At 41.1% G+C, this 20,612-nt stretch overlaps 2 protein-coding genes across 2 annotated transcripts; both read right to left on the bottom strand.

The window, feature by feature from the left end:
• Positions 1 to 1,159: 1,159 nt before the first annotated feature.
• Positions 1,160 to 10,192, bottom strand: LOC117872922 (gastrokine-2-like). Its single transcript, XM_034761780.1, has 6 exons — positions 10,147 to 10,192; positions 8,855 to 8,908; positions 7,377 to 7,514; positions 5,787 to 5,897; positions 3,416 to 3,542; positions 1,160 to 1,941 (listed from the first exon to the last, which is right to left on the bottom strand). Exons 1-6 carry the CDS (start codon positions 10,156 to 10,158, stop codon positions 1,850 to 1,852), a joined length of 534 nt encoding a protein of 177 aa, XP_034617671.1. The 5' UTR covers positions 10,159 to 10,192; the 3' UTR covers positions 1,160 to 1,849.
• A 3,312-nt stretch (positions 10,193 to 13,504) lies between these two features.
• Positions 13,505 to 19,921, bottom strand: LOC117872919 (gastrokine-1-like). Its single transcript, XM_034761777.1, has 6 exons — positions 19,890 to 19,921; positions 19,182 to 19,235; positions 17,741 to 17,878; positions 17,380 to 17,490; positions 14,916 to 15,057; positions 13,505 to 13,799 (listed from the first exon to the last, which is right to left on the bottom strand). The coding sequence occupies exons 1-6, from the start codon at positions 19,899 to 19,901 to the stop codon at positions 13,705 to 13,707; spliced, it is 552 nt and encodes a 183-aa protein (XP_034617668.1). The 5' UTR covers positions 19,902 to 19,921; the 3' UTR covers positions 13,505 to 13,704.
• Between the last annotated feature and the right edge of the window lie 691 nt (positions 19,922 to 20,612).

Genomic DNA, 20,612 nt, shown 5'->3' on the forward strand with positions numbered 1-20,612 from the left:
GACTTGGAGAAAACCTGACAAACATGTTATAAGTAAAGAATTATTCATTACTCTTTATCACTTTCAGACTGTAAGCTTTTTGGTACAGCACAATGGGTCCCTGATCTGGTTGTACCAGTGCTACTGCAATCTAAATGTTAAATAATAAAACTAATAAGTAGAAAGGATCATGGTCTAGTGATTAGAGCACAAGGTGTGGAGTCAGAAGATCTATGTTCTATTTTTGTCACTGACTCTTATCTAATAATGGTTTTGCAGCTGTGTTGGTCCCAGGATATTAGAGAGACAAGGTGGGTGAGGTAATATCTTTTATTGGACCAACTTCTGTTGGTGAAAGAGACAAATTTTGGAGCTACACAGAGCTCGTCTTCTTTTTGAGACCTGAAGAAGAGCTCTGTATAGCTCGAAAGCTTGTCTCTTTCACTAACAGAAGTTGGTCAAATAAAAGTTGGTCCAATTACCTCGCCAACCTTGTCTGTCTCTTATCTAACAAATCATTTATACTCTGCAGAACACTGCCATATGTGAGCACCTAACAAAATGATCATCACCACAATACAAAAGCAGTCATAAGAAGTGCTTTCCTTTTGCCTCCTTTGGAGGCATCTGGGAAATATTTTTCTCCTCCTACTCCAGCCCAGGTGGGGCAAACAAAACTAACAACTTTTATATGAACACCCTACTCCAGAAATTGGATGATTAAGATAAAATGAGCCATGGATCCTAAGCATTGCTGAGTTTTGGTTTGGGTTGTAAAGTCAAAACCTAACCACAGAAGTTTTGCAAAGTCCAAAACAAAATATGACCTCTTCACCCTCTGTCTAAGCAAAATCCAGGCTGGGATTTCACTCATTCTCTGATGGGTATGTTCAGATCTGATCTTTGAGGTTCAAGGAGCGTATTCTGTAAGAGTGCAGTCATTATTTGTTCATACGGTGTCCAAATAATAGCATTTATCTTGATGAAGTCTTCGGTTACTGATGTGGAAATGTGTCATTTTGGAGCAATTTCCCTATAATTACGTTTCCATAGTAACGGGCTTGAGGTCACAAAATTACAGCACTGGGCAAGGAAAAGAAGAAAAAATATTTATTTTAATAATACAAGGTATCCATCAAGGTATACTGCAATCTTTGCTCAAGCAAAATTCCTATTGATTTCAGTGCAATTGCAGTCAGACTACAAAAGAATTTAGGCAGATAAGGACTGAATAAAGAGCTTAGATACTATGCTACTGAATGCTGTTATAAGTACCTGGATAGATAGATACAGATATACTGCCTGGCAGGCTGGCTGACTGATTGAAAGATTGAAAGATCAGCTAATGGAATCTTTACTCCAAAGCATTTGTAGAAGCTAACAGCAGAGTTATCAGACTTTTCTTCTTTCCTTTCTGACACATATAAACACACATGTCATTTCAGCTAGAGACAGGTCCCGGCCACAAAATTCCAATCCAGATTTCAAACTCTCCAGCAGCCTGGTGTATTCAGATTAGGGGCCGTTCAAGGGTGTTGGTTGGTTCAGCTCATTACAGAGAAGGGAACAGGTGTGAAATGTGATATCTGGTGTCGGTAAGCTGTGAGCATTCACAAGTAAAGCTGTGGATTCCACTCTTTGTTCCAGATATTGATGCTGTCAGAAATTGTATTGGCCATGGTCCGTATGTTTTTCCAATCATCATTTTATTTTTATTCCCATTCGCAGTTGGAGTGTTTGCTATGGCTGCATGTCAGCACAGGCTTTGCAAAGAAGGGCCAGAGATCAACCATTCTCTGGAATGAGACTGAGTAAAAGTAGTGGTGAGCCGTGAGGCTGAAATATTATAAGCTTCTGCTATGTCTCTTGGTTAGAAGAGCTTACGGCTGCCACACAGGTTCACATCCAGAATGAGGAGTTTAACACCCATGCAGCCAATACCACTAAGTAAATTTTGTGGTCCTATAAAATAAAGACAGGATAAGTCATCCCAGCAACAACAACAACAAAACCCTCAAAATCTTTGCATTCATAAAAACATCTGAAATGCATTGTTCAAATAAATGCAGTTCTAGTAGAAACCACTAACTAACCTCTTACAAATTAATCTCCTAAAATCCCAACCACCTTCATTCCTGATCTTGTGGAATAAATGGTTGTGCAACCAGCAAAAACAGGTGTCCTTCAAGGTTTCTGCTGAGGCTGTACGAAATGAAGACTCTAGGCACAAAGTGAATCTTTGGATCATGAAGTCAGTCAATTTCCATTGTATATGGACTCCAGGATATACAGTGACTCATGTATGAGCAACCACATTTCTTACACGGCTTCCTGTCTTTAAAAGACCACCTCAAAATATCCCCATGTATACTAGTTACATTTCTTCTCAGGTGGTCCCTTGAATACTGGAAAGGCTGTATGTTGAAAAGTTTCATTTCTGTCTCTTTTACATTACAGTGTGATGTCACTGGAGAGACTCCTGATTTATATCCATCTACATGAGAGGAGAATCAGGCCTTCTGTGTACATATTAGTATTTATGAAATACTAGGCTACAGTACCCCTTATTAATAGAAGCACGGGACCTGATCAAGCACCATGTAAGTCCAATTTTACATTGGCATAACTAGAGCTGGTAAAAAAAAATTGATCGCAAATAATCAGAGCCACAGAGTTGAAGTCCAGAAGGGACCATCAGAACATCTAATCTGACCTCCTGTGTATCACAGGCCACCAAACAGCACCTGCACACTAACCCAACAACCTAAGTTAGACCAAAGTATTACAGCCCACAGGAGATCAGACTATTATGTGTCACAGTTTCCAACAAGTTTCTCTAATGGTTTTCATAACATTTTTGATAACAATCTCATGATAAAAATTTGCAAAGAATGAAACATTTTTAAAGCCAAAGGTTTTTCAAACCGATTTGTTGCGGGGGAGGGAGAAAGGCAGTTTTTCAATGAAAAAAAAAACTCTGTTGGAAAAATTTCAACCTGGTGTAGGTATAACACCACTGGTGAATCGGGCCTAGGAAGTTTTGACCACTAGTCATTTGAATGTAATCAGTAAAGGTTGTTTCAGATGCTGAGTGTACTCTTCCGACCAACTTAAAAAATCATTACATACACTTTTCAAGGCTGCTTGCAGTAAATCTGTTTAGACTGCAAGCTCTTTGAGGGGTAGGGTGACCAGATGTCCTGATTTTATAGGGACAGTCCCAATTTGTGGGGGCTTTTTCTTATATAGGCACCTATTACCCCCGACCCCCGTCCTGATTTTTTACACTTGCTATCTGGTCACCCTGTTGAGGGGGGAACTGTTTTTTTGTTCTGTGTTTCTACAGTACTTAGCACAATGTGCTTCTAGGCACTACCACAATAACCATCATCATAATGAATAAATACATTTCTCGTTAAGCTGAGGCTGAACTCACTGTCATATTCAGTAGCCCAGTAGGTGGAAAGTCCTTCACATGTTGCCTGGATGGGTGCCCCAAGTCCAGCTACATTTCTGACATAGTTGTGGGATATCCCATAGCTTCTGTGGAGGGAATTCAGGTCCTGAAAAAATGATGGAAGATTAACCACTTGCTTTGGCCAAAAGCATGAATCAGCCTTGACACCTAGCTGGCTTCCCAGCTTCTTTTGTATTGTTAATAATACTTATGATGGTAATAATGCATTTATATAGCATCTAATATCTTGATGGATTCCCTAAACCACTTCACAGACTCTGCAGATGAATATGAGACTTGTGTGCATTCACTTCTAAGCATGATGGGAACCTACAAGCCTGATTCTCCTTTCACTTACGCCAGTGGAAATCAGCAGAAATTCCTTCAGGTCAGTAAAATTATACGGTTATAAAACCAAGAGAACTGAGTGGAAAACCAGACCCTAAACTATATGTACAGAAGGATCCTTTCACCTGTTTCTAAAATGTAGCCACCTATGTCTTGGAATGTGGCGTCTGTTCGGCCTCATGGTGCAATAGTTTAGAACAGGAAGAGAAGAATACCACATCTGATTGAAAATGCTGGGGAGAATTTAGACAAGTTGAAATTTGGTTAGGGCACTAGGATTAATACCCCAACAAAAAGTGCCAAAGGAATTTTAAAAACCACCGGTGAGTAGGAGCTCAGTTTTACAACTCATTTGAAAGACCGTATTATATTGATCCAGTGGCTGCCAACCTGTGTGTGTGTGTGTGTGTGTGTGTTTTAGGGCTACCATATGTCCAGATTTCCCCAGACATGTCTGGCTTTTCGATCTATTAATAGCCATCCTGGGGGGATTTCTAAAAATCTAAAAATGTCTGGGATTTCCCCCCAGTCGGCTATTTATAGATCGAAAAGCGGCGCCACTCGGCAGCCAAAGCCCCTTCTCGGCTTCCCCCATCCCCTGCAGCCTTAGCACGCCCCCAGCCCCGCAGCTGTCTTCCCCCTCCTCCCCTCCCCTGAATTCTCCGCCCCCTCCCTGCTCCCTGCGAATCAGATCTTCGCGGGAAGTCTGAAAAGACGCAGGGGCAGGCAGGCAGCAGCAGGTAAGCTGGGGCGGGGGGGACGCGAGGAGGAGGGCTCCGGGGAGGCGCGGCATGGCCCAGTCTGGCCCCGGCCGAGCAGCTCCGGCCCCAGCGGCTCCGGCCTGGCCTGGCTCAGGCCCCAGGGCACCAGCCCCAGTTCCGGCCGAGCGCGCCGGCCCCGGCCCCAGCGGCTCCGGCCCAGCTCGGGCCCCAGGGCGGCCAGCCCGGCCCCAGCAGAGCACCTCCAGCCTGGCCCAGCTTGGGCCCCGGGGCACTGGCCCCAGTTCCGGCCGAGTGGCGCCGGCCGAGCACCCCCGGCCCCGGCCCCGGCCCCGGCGGCTCCGGTTCCGGCCGAGCGCGCCAGCCCTGACCCTAGCGGCTCCAGCCCAGCTCGGGTCCCAGGGCGGTGGCCCCGGTTCCGGCCAAGCGCGCCGGCCCCAGCAGCTCCGGCCCAGCTTGGGCCCCAGGGCGGCCGGCCCGGCCCCAAGCCCCGCGACTCTGGCCGGAGCGCAGCCCGATTCCTGGGCTATTCTTAAAGCCGGCCCTGTTCAGGGGACGGGGGGGGAGGGGCGGGGTTGGATGGGTCGGGAGTTCAAGGGGGCGCTGTCAGGGGGGAAGGGGTGTGGAGAGGGGTCAAAGCAGGCAGGGAGCAGAGGAAGTTGGATGGGTCGGGAGTTCTGGGGGTCCTGTCAGTGGGCGGGGAGCAGTTGGATAGGGCATGGGAGTCCCGGGGGTCTGTCTGGGGGTGGGGGTGTGAATATGGGGTGGAGGTGTGGATAAGGGTCAGGGTAGTCAGGGGACAGGTAGGATCCTAGGGGGCAATTAGGGTGGGGGGTTCTCAGGAGGGGACAGTCAGGGGACAAAAAGCGGGGGGCTTAGATAGGGGGTGGGGATCCTAGGGGGCAGTTAGTGGCAGGGGTCCCAGGAGGGGGCAGTCAGGGGTCAAGGAGCGGGGGGGGTGGGGAGTTCTGAGGGAGGCAGTCAGGGGGGTGGGAAGTGGGAGGGAGTGGGTGGGGCGGGGCAGGGGCGGGGCTAGAGCGGGGCTCCTCCCCCCATGTCCTCTTTTTTGATTGTGCAAATATGGTAACCCGTGTGTGTGTGTGTGTGTGTGTAAAAATATAATATACACACTTAAAGTGAGATTAATGTGTAAGGAAACAATGTCTTATTCTGTTCCTATTGAGTTCATTGGTAGCTTTGCCATTGACGTCAGTGAATCCAGGATTTAGCCTAAAGACGTGTAAAAGCATATACCACATATAACTATTATTTGTCTTAGTTACCCTTTGATTATTGACCATATCCTCAAGTTGGTTTAAAGTTGGAAAGGTTGCCCTGTTCATTCTGGAAACAACACATATCTTCTTGTATGGCATGTGGTAAGCAATTATACCCTGTGAAACACAACCATAAGTTTCAGCAAATCTTCTTTTCCTTTCATTTCCAAATAATTTATCCTATTTTAAAGACTCTTGCAAATCAGGGTACTTGAGATATTTACAAGCTGCTTCACACTTGCACTTCGCTTCTAGTTTGACAAGAATCAGAGTTCAATGCACTGGTTGAAATTCATCTCTTGTGTAACTCTATGGATTTCAATGCAGCTACGCCACAGAGACATTTGTGCAATGTATCAAGACACCTAGGCTAAAATCTACTTACATTTACACTGATGAAAATCTGGAATAATGTCAGAATGTGACTCCAGCTGGCTTTTGTATGATTTTACAATCCAGTGTCTTCACTATGAATTAATTTTGAATATATATCAGATAGATGAATTCCAAAGCAGTGGTGGTAGGAAATACCAGTTAAATATTAGATATTTTGGCTTTCACTTCTTGGAATTTAATATAAAGACCTAAATGCTCAAAAATCTGCTTGGAAAAAGAAAATATCTCTAAGAAAAGGGCATTTATTTATTTAATATTTCAGGAGCTTGCACATCTATTGCACAGGTCTGTAGGAGACTGAAATATGCACTTGACTCAAATGCCTGCCAGCTCTGTTGGCCACCAGGGACTACACTGCCTCTTCCATGTCCCCTTTGGGGTGGTTAGTCCATTAAAGAATGCTAGCAGAGAGCAGTCCTTGCACGGAGATCAGAACAGTCCTTAACGTGAAGGACATCAGGGCAGAAAGCTCCTAACACCACCTTATGCCCTGGTATAGAGGTCAAGCAAAATCCAGCTTTACAGTTAACATGGTCGCACTGTATGTTAAGGTTCCATTTAAAACATATTGATAAAGGGTTAAAAAATGATTAATTGGTGTTATAAGCATGTTACAGACTTGAGTAGTATGTGCTATAGGAGGTTGTAAGCACATAATTAGAAGGTGCTGTAGATGGTTATAAGCAGCCTATTGACCTGTTGGACTCTATAACAATCTATAACAATTTATTAATCATTTATTAAAACTTCTACTAATAATTTATTAACCCCTAATAAACTATTTCTAAATGGAACATTGATGTAAGTGTTACCATTTACATGTATAAAATGGTAGTTTGTCTTTTGCTCTATTCATAATGGAATTTTGTATTTTTTAACACACATAGCTTCCATGCCTGTCTGTTCATTTATTAAGAAATAATATCCACTGTGGGGGTAGACAAAAAATTATCTTAAGAATTTAACCAGGGGGCTAGCTTCTTTCCATATGATCTAAAAAAGATGCTAAATTACTTCATCTTTCAATAGTGGATGGATTATCCATTTGCTTTCAAGTCTAATGTCATTCCTTTCCAGTGAGAGCTTTCAGAGGAATAAAGCACATCTTTCAAGTTGCTTAAAGTACATATTTTTATTCTATTTGCAGTGAATGTTATGTAAGCTGAACAAAGCAACCAGATCACCTCTTTTGACACTTACATGGTCGTAGTCGAAGATTGCATTGGAGGAGTGTGCTCCGGAATAAATGTTGAATGTAGCAACGTTCACATCATAATTGATGTTCACTGTCTGGTAGACAGTTCCCCCATCATTTCCCTGATTTATGAGCTGGATATTCTAAAATGAAAGATTTATTGTCAGATAACATTGTATTGCAACCTAAAAATGTCTCTCAAACAGTTGCATCTAACAGAGAAGAATGGTGACATCAGAATAGTAGGGAAGCTAATACATAAAAGTCCAACTCAGTTAGATTACCCAATAGTGGGGAAAGGTCTGATTCAGATTTACATCCACTTCTAAACAACTTCCACTACTCACCCTATGGCTAGGGTACAATTCGTTCTAGGGTTATGATTATAGTTAGGTTTATATTTACCATTTGGCCCAGGATTAGGATTAGGGTCATTCCTTGCCTGAAGGCTAAAGATAGGGTTAGGATTACTGCTTGGTTTACGGATAGGGTTAGGTTTAACCCAGCTGTTCCCAAACTGTGGTCTACTGAATATTTGCTGATGCCCAAAGACTTCATTGGCCATATGATGCTCATTCCTTTTCCTAATTTCCACATGATAATTGCATTAAATGAAAGTAAAAGTAATTAAATGTAATTACAAATTTTTGTGTAAGCAAATGTTACACTTGCCCGAGGGATGGGTGGTGGTTTGTGTAATGACTAAGGGAAGCAGACTTCCACAAGACAAATCCTCCATTAAGATGTGACCAATGTTATGAAAAAGTTGGTGAATTTCTGCTCTAACTCCTACTACCAAAGGCTCTATTGGTTGTGAAAATGTAGGAAGTCTAGCCTATTTGTTACTAGTACTATCTTTTCCACTAGGTTCTAAGGAATGGTGCCTTAGATTTCCCAATCAAGATCATCTCAGGCCTTTGCAGAAATAAAATGCATGAAACTTTGAGGACGGTTATAAAGGAAGCTGTTCCTTCCAGATAGCTTTTAGAGGGTACCTGCTAGTCTATCCCTACCCATATAGAAGATGTTCAGCCAGCTGCATGAGATTTCAGTGTTATAGTGTCATTTTTATTAATTAACACAATAGCTAGTAGAACCATAGATAAGTACTTTAAAGCAAGCAAGCTCATTGCCTACTATTGTCGCTAATGAGCCAAGTTATAATGAAGAAAAGTACTGGGAGAGTTCAACTTAAGTTTATTTGTATATAACTTGGCAATGCTATGTTTTTAAAAAAAATATGAGCAAATGTTTTTTTGCTTTTGGAGACTGATTTTTACATGCTAAGCAATAGCAGGAGTGTGGAGAATTTAATGGAAACATTGTCATAAATGTGTTACATTAATTCACATATTAGCAGAGAGTGACTCATAAAGAAAGATCCATATTTTGATTTAATAAGGATGGTAATCTCATAAACAATATGGCAAAGCAGATCGATGAAAGAAGAATCATAAAACTTGACACATAGCCCTCTACTTACATTACTCGCAAAGCCTGGATTCATAAAGATACCCAGAACGACAAGAAGCAGAATCTGTAATACAGCATGGAAAACATTAAGGGAGATTTTTATACACTCTGCAGGTCCTTTTTAATTGCCAAATGCAACTAAAATCACATGGTAATAAGCAGCTCCTCAGTCTTTCTGATTTTCCACAAACTCACGTAAGTTACTGAGTGGGATTTTATAATTCATTTATTTTATCTTTTCTATTCACAAGGGCTACAGAGTACAACTATACTTAGGTGGATCATTCTAATTAATAATGTAACACCTGTACGGCTAGATTCTGATATCAGTCCCCAAGGTGATTCTATTGTTACTCCAGTTTTATACTAGAGTAATTGAGATTGAAATTTGGTACATTAAGTAGAACGGGACGCTTCTAACTTAACTCAATAGCTATTTTCCTACATATAGAACTATGGGATTTCTTCCTCAATTAAGTGTCATGTCCTGTCCCCCAAAATATTTAAAGTATGATTTAATTGCTTGACATGCTAACATTCTCCATGCAGCGTTCTTGATTATTTAGAGAGCATTTTAAAAAAAACCTGGAGTCAAATCCTGCAGTCCTCACTCAGGTCATGTTCCTGCCCTCACTTTATGCATGTACTTAAGTTTATTCATGTGCCTAGTCTCGTTGGTTCTCAGGATCAGGGCATCAGTCATCACGCAGCAAGGAAAGAGTTAAAACTGAGTAAGGGCTTCACGGTAAAATTCTGGCCCCATCGAAATCAATGGGAGTTTTGTCAATGACTTAAACAAAACCAGGATTATATCTTGATGTATTGTTGCAGGATTGGGGGCCCTCACAAAAGGGCCTGAGATAGGCACCTACTTCCCATTGATTTTAAATGGAAGTGAGACACCTCTCCTGCTTAGGAGCTTTTGTAACATCCATTAGGTGCCTATCTTCATCTTTAGGTCCAGAGAAATATCTTTGTAAATCTGAGTCCTGTTGACTAAATTTGAGTGTGGGTGCTTGGCACGTCCCAAAATCAGGTCCTCAGGATCTCAAGTTGGACTCCAAAAAATTGGGGCACCCCAAATTAGTGGCCACTAATAGTGAAAAATTAGGCCTAAGGGCACAGTCTTGTCAGGTGCTGAGTCCCTTCCCAATCCCATCTCCCATTTTCTTATATCTTATCTTATCTATCCCATTGACTTCAATGGGAACCATGGACTCTCAGAACAGCCCAGAGTTGGGCCCTAAATATACTAAAATACAAACCATTTAACAGAAAATGTAGGTTGTCAAAACTACTTACAAGTGTCTTCATTTTGAAGCCAACCTGGATTTGATGCTGATCTGACACAAAATGCTGAAGAAAATGAATTTATATGTCTTGTACTGACCTTATATATTTTATCAAGGTTGGATCTGAACAAAAGCCCCCAGATAAAATATTTGTTTTTCTCATTACGAACAGAAGTGAAACACTGGAGCAAACTAAATATTTTCTGTGTTCTATATTTATCTATGAGGCTGGGTAACACATATTCCCTGTCAACAGTCTTTATCAAAGCCTTCTGTTTGAGATGATTAATGATGCAAACATGAGCATTAAATAGACCATGGAGATGGTTCAATGCAACCAAAGGAGAATTTCCCCCTTTTCTCAGTCTGTTTTCATCATAGTCTTATTTTCAAAACCCTTTCGATTAAGTGTTGTCTAAATCATGTGATGATACAAATTTTCAGAGCATTCTGTGAGAGATCTGAGTTGAGGGGCTCATTCTCTGCTTGCTTCTGGTCTGGAGGGCCCTATTCAGCTTCGCACCTACTGTGAACTGTGTCAGAAATGTCAGCTACTCTCTAGAATGGTCATCTTCAGACCAGTGCTGGAAATGGCAAGAAGCGTATTTGCATATATGCTAAGGGCGTGTGTTCATTGAGGTACACAAACTTTGGGAAGGGGTAAAGTGACATGAGATCTTTGTTTCAACCCTGGATAGAAAATGGAAGGAAGGGCCTACGGCTGGATTAAATTTCTTTAAATCCTCTTTTGGATGTGGTTTCTTGAGATACTTAAGGGACTTGGGCCCTCATTCTCAGGGAGCTAGATGACTGATGGACAATGGGTTTTTTAGTTTTGTTTTGTTGTTGCTGAGCAGCAATTCTTTGGAGCTGGGGTTTGATAAGTGACTGAAACTTCCATTCTTTACTTCTAAAAACCTTCGTTCTAGTTCCTGCTAGAGGGGGAAGTTATGCAGAGAAATACCAGTAAGAGAGCAAAGTGGGTCATGGCACAAGTTTGAAGATTCCTGAAGGTGCTGCATAATTCCTCCAAAAATAAATGAAAAACCTTGCTGCACTTTGATTCTTGCCTTGTTCTGTCATTTTTTGCATCACAGCATCCTGTGTAAGAAGAGAACTGAGGCTGCGTACAGGGATTAAAAATGAAAGTCTAGTGAAATAGCCACAAGAAAAGAGCTGACAGCAGCTCAAACAGTAAAAAAGAAAAAAAGAAAAGTCCGTCTCCCACTAGAGTTAATTTGTGGTCATTTAGACACTTTTCTTGAAATGCAGGCCGGTGTAACCAAACAAACTCAGTCTGCTTCCAAACTGGTGGAAGAATAAAACCCAAAGGGATTAGTAAAAATCTTAAAATGTGTTGGGAATGGAGGAATGGTCTGTGGCTGGCTGTTTTCTCCTGGAATTCATTGCTTCATAGATTATAAAGTTCATGAGTTCATAAGGAAAGCTTTATGATCTGTGAATCATACACTACAAGTATGTGCTAGGAATCTGTGCTGTATCATGCGTGAATCATGTGGAGAGAAGAGTTCACTCTTCTGGACTCTCAATCTGGACCCTTTTACAGACTTTAAATTCATATGAAAAGTTTTAATTATAAGCCCTTCCCCTAAAAAATCCCCTCAAACCCCAAATCAGGAATTTTTCATTTATGGCCTCTGTGCCAATCTTGACTTTGCTTTCTGTATACCTTAATTCTGCCCTCAGTACACCCACTCTCCTTATCGGAATCAAAGAGCCATTCTTCCATGTACCCTAACCTCCTTCCACATACAGGCCCTTTACATACACGTACTGTATGAATCATTGTATAAAGCTTGCCACAAGAACTATGGACGTCGATGGGGTATGTCTGTATTTAAGACTTGAACAGTTCTGTATAGCTCAAAATCTTGTCTCTTTCATCAACAGAAGTTGGTCCAATAATAGTCATTATCTCACCCACCTTGTCTCTCATGTATTTATCAAGGCTTTTACAAGCAGCAAAGTACAACCATATCCTTGCATGGCCTGATTTTTTAAAGTTCATCACATCACATCTACACTTTGTGATGCCCAGGGCCGGCTCTAACTTTTTTGCTGCCCCAAGCAGCAAAAAAAAGCGCCGCCCTGCCGAGCCCCCGCCCCCGCCAAGCACCGCGCCGCCAGAACCCCCCTCGAGCGCTGCGCTCCGTGCCGCCCCCCTGAGCGCCGCGCCGCCGGAGTCCGCCCCCCCAGAGCACCCCGAGCCGCCCCCCCCGAGCGCCGCGCCGCCGGAACCCCTCCCTGAGCACCGCGCCCCGCGCCGCCCCCCCTCCGCCGAGTGCTGCACCACCGGAACCCCTCCCTGAGCGCCGCGCCCCGCGCCGCGCCCCCGCCGAGCGCCGCGCCGCCGGAGCGTGCCGCTGGAGTGCGCCCCCCCCACAGAATGCCGCACCGCGCTGCCCCCCGCCACCCCAAGATTGGCCGCCCCTTACCAGGTGCCGCCCCAAGCATGTGCTTGGTTGCCTGGTGCCTGGAGCCGGCCCTGGTGATGCCAAATTAAACAGAAAAAATAAGCTAAATAGGAAATAAGCCTATATCAAGAACATGGTTTATTCAATACCAGGGTTACTTTCTGAAAAGATAAGGTTGGGTAGGGGCACATGGCCATTTGAGTGCCTATCTTGACAACCACTGATCCATCTGTTGGCCACTAAACCAGTTATTTCGATGTCTCTGTCTTGGCTTCCCCCTCTTTCAGTTTTCAGTAGAACTTATTCTCTTCTCTGTCAGCTTTAAACTGGCTGTCCACCGTTGTTCTCTGTCTCAGGTACAACACACTACATTAGGCCGAATAAGCAATATCACATTCATCATACAAAATAATGATATTCTAATCCTGGGCAAGAAATGAAGTTCCTTAATATTTCAGATACATTTTTAAAGCTTGGGAAAGATAAATGATGTGCTTCAACTAAAAATAATTCCACTGCTCAAGAGTTTAATTGTCCACAACAGCCCTTTAACTTGAGAAGCCTAATAAGCCTTAACTTCCTCCAAATTTTGTAATTCGCCTAGTTCATCAAAGCTTCTCTAGAGACAGTTTGTAGTCCAGCCTTAGATGTCCATGCAGGGGAGGAAGGAGGAGTGAGATCCCATGTCTGTACTCTTGCATAGGGATATGGTTGTACCCCTTGGGGGAAGGATAGAGTGTTCCTTCATGCCATGCTTGAGATTTGGTTCAGTCCTGACCCAAAGGTGTGCACCACAATCAGTAACCTCATTTCCTGAAACTTGTTGGGTTTCCTTGAATATCTCCCACCCACATATTGACCGGGTCCAGCCTTGACTTCCATGTGAGATCACATCCTGACTTGTATGATTAAGGATATAAAAGAGGAGAAACAAGACACACCTGATTCCAATGCTAAATGTATTTAATTGACAGACATCGTAACAGCCTAGGTTTTTCTACACACAAAGCATAAAGGGAAGACAAAGACAAAACATCAAGAAAATGGAGTGTCATGGGAAGAATAATGACAGAACTGATTTTATCCAATCAGCGGACACATTGTCAGACCAGTTCCAAGCAGTGAAGAATTTACTACTTGGATGAAACGCCACAGAAGCCAATATTAATAACCCACAGGATGCTAGCATCAACGCAGTCTATAGAGAAGTAGTTTGCTCCTTTCGCTCCTTAATGAAAAGAAAAAGAACAGTTATTGTCAGGTGATGCCTGAAGTGGATGTTAGGAGATCTGTGCATTCATTACAGTTCAAGCCACACAGAACCCTGCACCTCATATAGCCACTAACACCTGCACAAAGTGATCACAAAGAAGGTGTGAAATGCTACCCAATCAGAGTGGCAACATGTGCAAGGTAATGGAGAGTCAGACCCAGAAAATTCCCACTGTTCTACAGGATTGATTCCTTGAATAACACTGAGTTCCTGTAACAAGGAACTTCTTTCCTGCAGAACAAATAAAAATTTTAATGAGATCAAGGAGGACAAGACATAGCAGCCACCTCAGACAGTGGATGATTTGTCTCTGCATGGTTTGTAACCTCTACTATTTTTGGTAACAGTTCAACAACATTTGTTATAAAAGAATATATTTCTATTACTCTGGTCAAAGAATCTTTTTAATATAAAATTTTTCAAATGTATAAATAAAAGTATAAAAAAATACAATCAACAAAGCCAATTGGATTTTTGCCTCAAAAATGACTGACCAAAAATTTGTGCTAATTTGTATTCTTCAGTGATCCCTAGCTAATTAATCCTCTCAACAATCATGTGTGGTAGTTAAGTAATAGCTGTTATTCCCATCAAGAACCTGCAAGGTGCTAAGAAATGTGGCCTGATCCAGCAAAACGCTTAAGAACATGTTTAACTTTAGGCATATGAGTAGTCCCACTGTAGGATTGAGCCCTCAGCAGTTTTTCCATGGCCGAGTCAGCAGTGAATGGGTTAGAAGCTAGTAGTTCCTGAATCCCAGCACCAAGTTTACTCTACTAAACCACACTGTCTCTCTTCTTTATCTTAGAGATAGATCCAAGGTACAAAATTCTGTACCAGAGTCTGAACAACCCAATGTTTGGGAGTGTTGGAATCTGAGCTTTTACCATTATAGAGGTATAGACTGACTGCAAAAAAAAAAAAAAAAAAATCAGATCCGGAATCTAACACCCTTCTGAAGCACACCAAGTTCTTTGTTCTTGTCCATCTCTACTAGGACAGTAACATTCAATCCATGCAGGAAATGCAACTCAATTCACTTCATGAATAGTTACTTTAACTTGCACTCACTCTCAGCCTCATGAGCCACGTAGGTAGGAAGTCCTCTGCATAAAGCTTCAATGTTCTTTCCGTAAGGGGTCAGATCAGGGACTCTGGTCTTTGAGACAATGAATCTCAGTTCCTTCGGAGGAGGCTCTTGAGCTCCGGTCTTCTAAACATCCGGAAAGCAAACTCAGAACAATGTCATTCAATAAAACTGATGACTAGAATCATTTATTACAATTTATGTTCCTGTACTGACATTTCTGACACAGTGCACAGTGTGTGCCAGGCTGAATAGGGTCCTCCAGACCAGAAGCAAGCAGGGAATGAGCTCCTCAACTCAGATCTCACACAGGGGCACAAAGTGGAGGAAGGGACAGAAGACGCAACCATGCATTATGAGAAGAGCATTGAAACCCCATAAAGCTGACTGCGGAAAAGAGAAAGGTAATCTATACTTTACCTGGGCCTTCTCTCTAAAATATTCCCTTAATCCTATGCTCAATCCTGTACATGGGTTTGTAGATAGGAGAAGTGAGGGGTTGGGAATCTATTAATTTATTTTCTCATAACCATGACAAATGAGAAGGCAGGAACATGTGTATTAAACACATTTGCTGGAAATGTTTATAACCTGTTCTTGAGAACGCTAATGAATATATTGATTAGAACGGCATATTGTTTGGTAGAACTAAGTGAAAATTGGAATTTCCATCCCACAAAAAAGCCTGATGTTTCAACATTTGTTTTCATCATGAATTGGAACAAAAAGTTGAAATACTGAAATTTTTCAAGGAATATAAAATTCCAGAAATTTTTTGATTTGGCAATGTAAAATTTCATTTTGCATTTTTGATCAAAAAGGAACATTTTGATATTTTTGAATCAAATTGTTTTTCTTCAGTTTATTGAACTGACCCAAACTGCTGTCTTTTGTCTCAGTTCAGCATTAAGCTGTACTTTCCTATTCTGGCTCATTGCCTCCTGGGAGCTGTAGATAAGGTTGCCTGATGTCCCTGTTCTCCTCTGTGGGCAGGCTCTCTGACTCAAGTACATGTCCCATGATGCACCTGCAATGATGTGACTCCCATGACATGTAATGCCACTCAGTCAGAAGAAAAACTCTGTTGTATCATGAGAGATGTAAAATTGAACTGACTCAAAATGAAGCATTTTGGATTAAACTGATCCAAAACAAAATAGTTAGTTTATATTTTCCCAATAAAAAAATGAATTAATCAAAAACAAAATTTCCCATAGAAAATTTCAATTTTGCAGCAACTGCATTTTCCATCAGAAAATCATTCTGTTGAAAAATTCCCAGCTAGCTCTATTGTTGAGCTTGGGTTATTTGAAGCAGTGCTGAAGGCTGTGATGGACTATGATGGGGTATCTTCCAATAAGGAATTTTAAAAACACCTCAAATCTGTCCCTAACTCGGTGCCATCTGGTCTTCTCCAGAGTGAGAAAGTATGTTTTTCAGGAATATTTCGATGAGCCCCAGAGTTATGTCATATTTCGCAGGGAGGACTGAGAAATATCCCTCTAGTTGTATGGTGGGATTGTAACAAGGGGCTGAGCTCTTTTGAAAATCTAGCCCCAATTGTGTGTTCTGAGCCATTGAAAATATGTCCTTGAGTTCCTTTGAAAAATTGGCCGCCTCTAAAGCCTTGGAGAAAACCACGTTTGGCCAGAGACATTTGTTCCCCTCCAATTTCAGCTGTTCAGAACATGGATTTTATCTGATGTGAAAAATTTTGAAATTTGATATTTTGTTCATCCTAATTAGGATGAAAAACCAAAATTTTGAATTTTTTCATGAAATGAAATTCTGGAAAAAATATTTTCAGTTGTATTGTTTCATTTCAATACATTCAGAATGTTTCATTTTCATTCTGACCCTGCTGGGGTTTTTTTATATATATTATATATATAAATAAAATCAGCAGAATCAAAATGAAAATATTATATATTTATATTTAAAAACAAAGCTACAAAAAAACTTTGTTACAAAAATGTCAAAACAGGACTCTTCTAAAGTTTTTTCATATTTTTTCCTGAATAAAATTTTGTCAAAATCAATATGATATTGTAAAAATTTTCAGTTTCATCTAAAGAGGAATTTCTGACAGAAAACTGTTTTGATGAACATTTTCCTACCTACAACAGCTCTACCTCCAGCATCTTAAGATGATTCATTTGCACAATTAGCTTTATGCTACTAGGGTTTGTTTATATAGGGACACTCAGGAAAGTTAAGATGAATTCATTAAAGGTGTGAAGTTAATGTGCATAAATTAAAGTGTCTTAACACCCCCCTGCCCCCACTGCGGACAATCTCAGAAAATGGCCCAAGTTTGTGGAGGATTAAACTACAGTGAACTAAAGCCACTTTAGTCGTGAATGAGAGCATGTGTGGGGGTGTAGACAAGCCCTTAGAAAAAAGCAACCTCACTCCCACCCATCGTTCCAGCATTCCCTTCCATCTTACCTTCCTTTCGCTAATCAGTTTGGGAATGACTGCAATATCAGGCATGGCATTTTTGTTCATTTTAGCAATGATGCAAGATTTCTTGGAAAATACCCTGGTTGCCATGAAGCCCTGTAAAATAAAGTTGCAAAGAGCTAGACGTTTTGTTTGAGCGGGTCTACAATAAATGAGACTCAAATCAGGTTTGTTTAATTTTGAAATTAAATAACATTTAATACAGATTTCCCCTCCCCCCCGACATTTAGACCAATTTTATAAATGATAAATTATTAGTAATTTCCATGCATTCTGACTAATCATTTAGGCACTACTCCAGTCAGAGGCTCCATAAGTTTCCCAAAAATGCATGTTTGCCACTTACATTGCCGTAGTCCCAAACAGAATTCCATGAGTTCCAGCCATTGTTTGTGTCAATGTTGGCCACGTGCCTATCGTTGTTGATGTTCACAGTCTGGTGTGAATTTCCACCTTTGTTTCCCTGATTGTTTTCGTTCACATTCTTGGATTTAAAAACAAAAAGTGACAAACATTTAGGTTTTTTGGGTTTCTCTCTGTCAAAAGGGCTTTGGAAAATCATTGCTGTTAAAATTATGTTATAGTGATGTAATGAAGTAAGCCATGCCTACCCACGCAGAGGCTACTAAAGCTTTCATGCCAAACTCTGAAATCTCTTATTCTATCTTATGCAGCCCTTCTTCAGCAAATGCTATTGATACAAATCTAGAGCTGGAGTTTTGCTTGAGTGAGAACTCAGTAAGAATTTGTCCAATTGGCTTCAGTTAAAATATAGCCAGATCATTCAATCACAGATCATCCCTAACAGATTTTCCCTTCCTGCATGGAAGTAAGGGGTCATCTGTCTTTGCAGGACAGACCCTCACTTTTCCAGATCCTACTGACAGTGCTCAACAGGGAGAGAACTCAATCATCATCATCACCACCAATAATAATAATAATGATAAAAAACGATTTGTTTGTTTGAATTATTGTAGCATCTACAAGCTCCAGTCATGAATCAGGACAATCATGCTTAAAAGCCTGTTTGGAGATGGGTTTGTTGTTTTCAATCACATTTATAGTATAATGAATTAAGTTTCTGCAATGGACAAGAAACTCTTGTGAGGTTACCATTGGGTTACATACATTTGTCATTGTTTTAACCTGTTGTTATGGGGCAGTCAGAACCATTCCTAAATATTAACATATCTTTGTGATCAAATTTTCATCATTATTAATATACTCAGTAGTTTCCTACGGTTTGATTCTCATTTATGCTAAGGCCTTTTTACACCAGTCTGACAGTAGGAAAGGACCTTAAATTGTGTGTAAATTAAATATATGCCCTTTGCAAGGACTGTTTATACTACCAGAGCAGCATAACAAGGAGTAAGTATAAATGAGAATCAAGCTCATAATATATATATAATAGTATCTCAATGGAATTTTTTCCACTGATGGAACAAATATTCATTTTCCCACTAGGAACTCGATCAATACCCACAACAGTTTGACAATGGCAGAACAATACTGATGCATTGCGATAGATATTATACAATTTTTCCTTTCATGTTTGGTCTGACATGCAGTAAAGTTAATAGCAAAATCATTCTCTGAATAGGTTAGCTGAATAATTATTTTCTTTAGAACACAAATCCAGTCTTGTGATATTGCATTTTTATGTGTTAAGGACATTTTAGATTTTTCTTCAGAAACATCTTTCAGAGATGTGAAAATTCATGAAGCATAAATTAAACAAATTGACAGGAGGAATATTATGAAACATATTTGATCTTTATACTCACATCAGTAGCAAGAGATGGAGTTAGGAAGACTCCAAGAAGACCAGCAATCACAATCTGAAATAAACATTGAAAGCATATCAGTATAAAGGCTGATATGGCTAAAAATATAGTAAGAAGAACCTTGACACACACCTTTCCTCCAAGTTGATGTAAAGTAACGTATCTGGACTGCTTTCACTCTCACACTGGATGCATATTACTTCAGTGGATTTATGTCTTTGCTGACACTAGTGTGAAATCAGATTCAGCTCCATTGCTTTAATTTTTTACATATCAGCTATTTAAGATTATTTAAAGATCCTTCAGTCCTCGCTTACATATTAGCTTGGGAAATACTTTTTTGCTTGAGTAAGGCGAGCAGGATTATGCTTATACTATTTAAAAATTACAAAAAGTGGGCTTGATCCATCACTGTGTTACACCAGTTTTCTGATGCTATAACTTTATTGACATCAGTCGGCACTGGACCATGCCCCATGCCCTCTGCATACAATACAATATGCATCTAAATCTTATTCAGCTTAATGTGGTCTGATAAGTTGCATTTCCTGACGCAGTGAAATCACTGGTGACCCTACAGCCCTTGCACCAATGCAGCTCCCATTGAAATGTCTGGTATTTCTGCATGTGTAAAGACTACTCTTTTTGGACCAACTAGATTGTCAATATTATATTATTTTGTAGGAAGCAAATGGTAACTATACTCACGGAGAGCTTCATTTTGACAGTAGAGGAGGTGAAAGATCTGCTTGAGGAAGTGATACAAACCCTTCCACTTTATATACATCAGGGGCTCCCAAAATTAGGTGTGGAAAGTAAACTTATCATACTCGCATGTAGCCATTGATATGTGACATTGCACATTATCTCCTGGCACAATTATTATGCAAACAAAGGGATTTGAAACTGGCCTGATAGAGTCAGTCACCTGTAGCAGATAAGGGTCAGTGAGACTTAATTGAGATCAGACTTTCAATCCCTAAAGTCAAACAAGATTCTTGGTGCAAAATAGTGCCTGTGTGCCAAATGCCTCGGCCCAGCAAACATTTTTCTCTCTATAACTTATAGTATTGATAAAATATGATGTCATCTGTTTGTGCCAGGGACCCCATGGGTCTAGTCCACCCCACATGAAAAGGGAGAGTTAGCTGCCTTTATGGCTATGTGTTGGCTCCTCTGGCACTGTGAAGGGCCATCTCCATGTGTTCGGGGTCTGCCCTTGCGAAATGGTAGGTCCAAGGCATGCTGGGAGCAGAAATAGATGGAACAGGGACAATGCTGGAGAGACCACAGCATCCTCCTTCCAGCTTTATGGAACATAAGCAGAAAAAATAATATTTCCTAAGACCATGTTATGTTTCACTTAGCCCCCAAGGCTAGAATCCTGGCGTGAAATGTGGCCCGGGAGTATCCCTGGTTACTACTGCCCAG

This window comes from Trachemys scripta, chromosome 2 (genome assembly GCF_013100865.1).
Source record: "Trachemys scripta elegans isolate TJP31775 chromosome 2, CAS_Tse_1.0, whole genome shotgun sequence".
Classification (NCBI taxonomy): Eukaryota; Metazoa; Chordata; order Testudines; family Emydidae; genus Trachemys; species Trachemys scripta.

Bases quoted from the DNA above. Each gene is read 5' to 3' on its own strand.
- LOC117872922 (XM_034761780.1), bottom strand. The intron at 7,515-8,854 runs GTAAGTAGAGGG...CTTTCATTTTAG, and splicing joins ATCCAGGCTTTGCGAGTAAT to AATATCCAGCTCATAAATCA. The intron at 1,942-3,415 runs GTGAGTTCAGCC...TTTATTTTATAG, and splicing joins CTGGGCTACTGAATATGACA to GACCACAAAATTTACTTAGT.
- LOC117872919 (XM_034761777.1), bottom strand. The intron at 17,491-17,740 runs GTAAGTGGCAAA...TTTATTTTACAG, and splicing joins CTGTTTGGGACTACGGCAAT to GGCTTCATGGCAACCAGGGT. The intron at 15,058-17,379 runs GTAAGATGGAAG...CCGGATGTTTAG, and splicing joins AACTGATTAGCGAAAGGAAG to AAGACCGGAGCTCAAGAGCC.